Source organism: Nesoenas mayeri (genome assembly GCF_963082525.1).
Source record: "Nesoenas mayeri genome assembly, contig: SCAFFOLD_161, whole genome shotgun sequence".
Classification (NCBI taxonomy): Eukaryota; Metazoa; Chordata; class Aves; order Columbiformes; family Columbidae; genus Nesoenas; species Nesoenas mayeri.
The window spans coordinates 14,269-17,500 of record NW_027660029.1 but is presented as its reverse complement, the minus strand read 5'-3'; the positions used below and the strand labels follow the sequence as shown (position 1 = coordinate 17,500).

At 63.7% G+C, this 3,232-nt stretch overlaps 1 protein-coding gene across 1 annotated transcript in view; it reads left to right on the top strand.

Annotated features, from left to right (window-relative positions):
- Positions 1 to 913, top strand: part of LOC308052371 (neuronal PAS domain-containing protein 4-like) — a gene marked incomplete at both ends in the record, with an annotated part of 10,907 nt that extends 9,994 nt beyond the window's left edge. Inside the window, 2 exons of the mRNA XM_080364451.1 lie at positions 92 to 781; positions 868 to 913. Of these exons, the coding sequence (XP_080220577.1) occupies positions 92 to 781; positions 868 to 913 (736 nt within the window). The remainder of the gene's footprint in view (positions 1 to 91; positions 782 to 867) is intronic.
- Between the last annotated feature and the right edge of the window lie 2,319 nt (positions 914 to 3,232).

Sequence of the window (3,232 nt, the reverse complement as noted above, 5' to 3'; positions counted from 1 at the left end):
CCAGGAGTTCAGGGGGGGACCCAGGCGTCCGGGAGGGGACCCAGGCGTTCGGGAGGGACCCAGGCGTCCGGCTGACCCTCATCTCCCCCAGCGAGGCCGAGGCCTGGTCTCTACGGCAACAATTGGCGGCCGAGACCCCCCCGGGACCCCCCGAACCCTTCGTGTCCCCCGGCCTTGACCTTCCCGGCGGGGACATCGGTGTCACCGGAGGGGACGTCGCTGTCGCCCCCGGCCTTGCCCTTGACCTTGGAGACGCCGTGGGGCCTCACGTTGGCGTCAACGTTGGCGTCAACCTTGGCCTTGGCGTCACCGTTGGGCGCAACGTTGGCCATAGTCTTGGCGCCAACATGGCGCCTGCGCTCGGCCGTGGACTCGGAGCCAATGGAGGGGCCGGAGCCGGACTTGGAGTTGGGTCTTCTGTTGGGTCTGGACTTGGACTTGGCCTTGGAGGCGCCGTTGGGGCCAACGTTGGGTCTTCTCTTGGATCCAACGTTGAACTTCCCATTGGAGCCACCAACGTTGGGTCTTCTCTTGGATCTGGTGTTGAACTGGCGGTCGGAACCAACGTTGGGTCTTCTCTTGGATCCAACATTGAACTTCCCATTGGAGCCACCAATGTTGGGTCTTCTCTTGGATCCAACATTGAACTTCCCATTGGAGCCACCACCGTTGGGTCTTCTCTTGGATCCGACATTGAACTTCCCATTGCGGCCAACGTTGGAGTCAACGTTGGGTCTTCTCTTGGATCTGACATTGAACTCTCCATTGGAGCCACCGTTGGGTCTTCTCTTGCATCCGGCCTTGGAATTGGCCTTGGAGCCACCGTTGGGGCCACCGTTGGGTCTTCTCTTGGATCTGGTCTTGGAGCCACCGTTGGGGCCACCGTTGGGTCTTCTCTTGGATCTGGTGTTGAACTGGCGGTTGGAACCAACGTTGGGTCTTCTCTTGGATCCGACATTGAACTTTCCATTGGAGCCACCACCGTTGGGTCTTCTCTTGGATCTGGTCTTGGAGCCACCGTTGGAGCCACCATTGGGTCTTCTCTTGGGTCCGGCGTTGGGGCCACCGTTGGGTCTTCTCTTGGATCTGGTGTTGAACTATCGGTTGGAGCCACCGTTGGGTCTTCCCTTAGACCCGGCCTTGGCCTTGGCGCCGCCGTTGGGTCTGGTCTTGGATCTGTTGAACTGTCCGTTGGAGCCACTGTTGGGTCTTCCCTTGGATCCACCGTTGGACTTTCCGTTGGAGCCACCGTTGGAACCACCGTTGGGTCTTCTCTTGGGTCCGGCCTTGGACTTGGCCTTGGAGCTGCTGTCGGGGCCACCGTTGGGCCTTCTCTTGGACCCAACGTTGAACTTCCCATTGGGGCCACCGTTGGGTCTTTGGCGCCCACCGTGGGGTCTGGCCTTGGACGCACCGTTGACCTTGGGCTCGGGACCAACGTTGAACTTGGGAGCGACGTTGAACTTGGGAGCGACGTTGAACTTGGGACCGATGTCGCCGTCGAACTCGCCGCCGGTGGCTCCGCCCTGGGATTCGCCGTTGGGGCCGCGCTCGGCTCCACCAACATTGGACTTGACCTTGGACCCAATGGCACCACCAACGTTGGACTTGGACCCAATGGCGGCACCACCGTTGGACTTGACCTTGGACCCAATGGCGGCAACGTTGAACTTGGACCCAATGGCCGTGCCAATGTTGGTCTTGACCTTGGACCCAATGGCGCCAGTATTGGACTTGGACCCAATAGCGGCACCACTCTTGGACTTGACCTTGGACCCAACGGCGCCAACATTGGACTTGACCTTGGACCCAATGGCCGCGCCAACGTTGGACTTGGACCCAATGGCGGCACCAGCGTTGGACTTGGACCCAATGGCCATGCCAACGTTGGTCTTGACCTTGGACCCAACGGCGCCAACATTGGACTTGACCTTGGACCCAATGGCCGCGCCAACGTTGGACTTGGACCCAATGGCAGCACCAGTGTTGGACTTGACCTTGGACCCAACGGCGCCAACATTGGACTTGACCTTGGAGCCAATGGCCGCGCCAATGTTGGACTTGAACTTGGACCCAATGGCACCAACGTTGGACTTGGACCCAATGGCCGCGCCAACGTTGGTCTTGACCTTGGACCCAATGGCGCCACCATTGGACTTGCACCCAATGGCCGTGCCAATGTTGGACTTGACCTTGGACCTAATGGGGTCGCCAATGTCGACCCCGCCCTTGGCGCCATTGACCCCGCCCTTGACCTTGGCGCCCTCGGCCCCACCCTGGGTGCTCTTGGCCCCACCCCCAGAGTGGGGGGCGGGGCGGGGGGCGGGGCCGAGACCTGGACCCCACCCTACACCCCCCGCCTGGCTCCGCCCTTCCCTTTCGGCCCCCCCGACCCCCCCGAGAAATTCCCGCCCAGTCCCGACAGCCCCGGGGGAGGGGGCCGGACGCCTGGGTCCCTCTTGACCCCCGAGACCTCCCCTCCCCCACCTCCCCCCCACCCCCCACCTCCCCCTCCCCCCCCCGGCCCCACCCTGCGCCGCCTCCTGCAGGGATTGGTCGCCGCCCGCGGGGGGGGGGGAGGGGCTGGGGGGAGGGGCGTGGGGGTGACCCCCCCCGTGGCCCCTCCCCCAGGACCCCCCCCATCCCACCCCCCCCGGTCGCCCCGCGGCCCCTTCGCTGAGTTGTATCAACTCCCGCCCCTCCCCCAGGACGCCTTCCGCACAGGTGGGTGCCCGGACGCCTGGGTCCCTTTTATTTGGCGGGGGGGCCATGGGTGCTCGGACGCCTGGGTCCCCTTTTTATGGGGGGAAATGCATGCCCGAACGCCTGGGTCCCTTTTTTTGGGGAAGGGAATGGGTGCCTGGACACCTGGGTCCATTGAGGAGTCCATGGGGGGTTGGTGTCCCGGACGCCTGGGTCCCCCCGAACACCTGGGTCCCTTTCTGGGTGGTTGCATGTTCTCGGATGCCTGGGTCCCTTTTTTGGGTGTTAATGCCCCGGACGCCTGGGTCCCTTGGGGAGTCCTGTGCGGGGGGGTTGGTGTCCCGGACGCCTGGGTCCCCCCGAACGCCTGGGTCCCTTTTTGGGTGGTTGCATGCTCCCGGACGCCTGGGTCCCTTTGATGGGACGATCCTCCCAGACACCTGGGTCCCCCCGAATGCCTGGGTCCCTTTTTGGGTGGTCGCATGCTCCCGGACGCCTGGGTCCCTTTTATGGGGCGGGGGGGGATCCT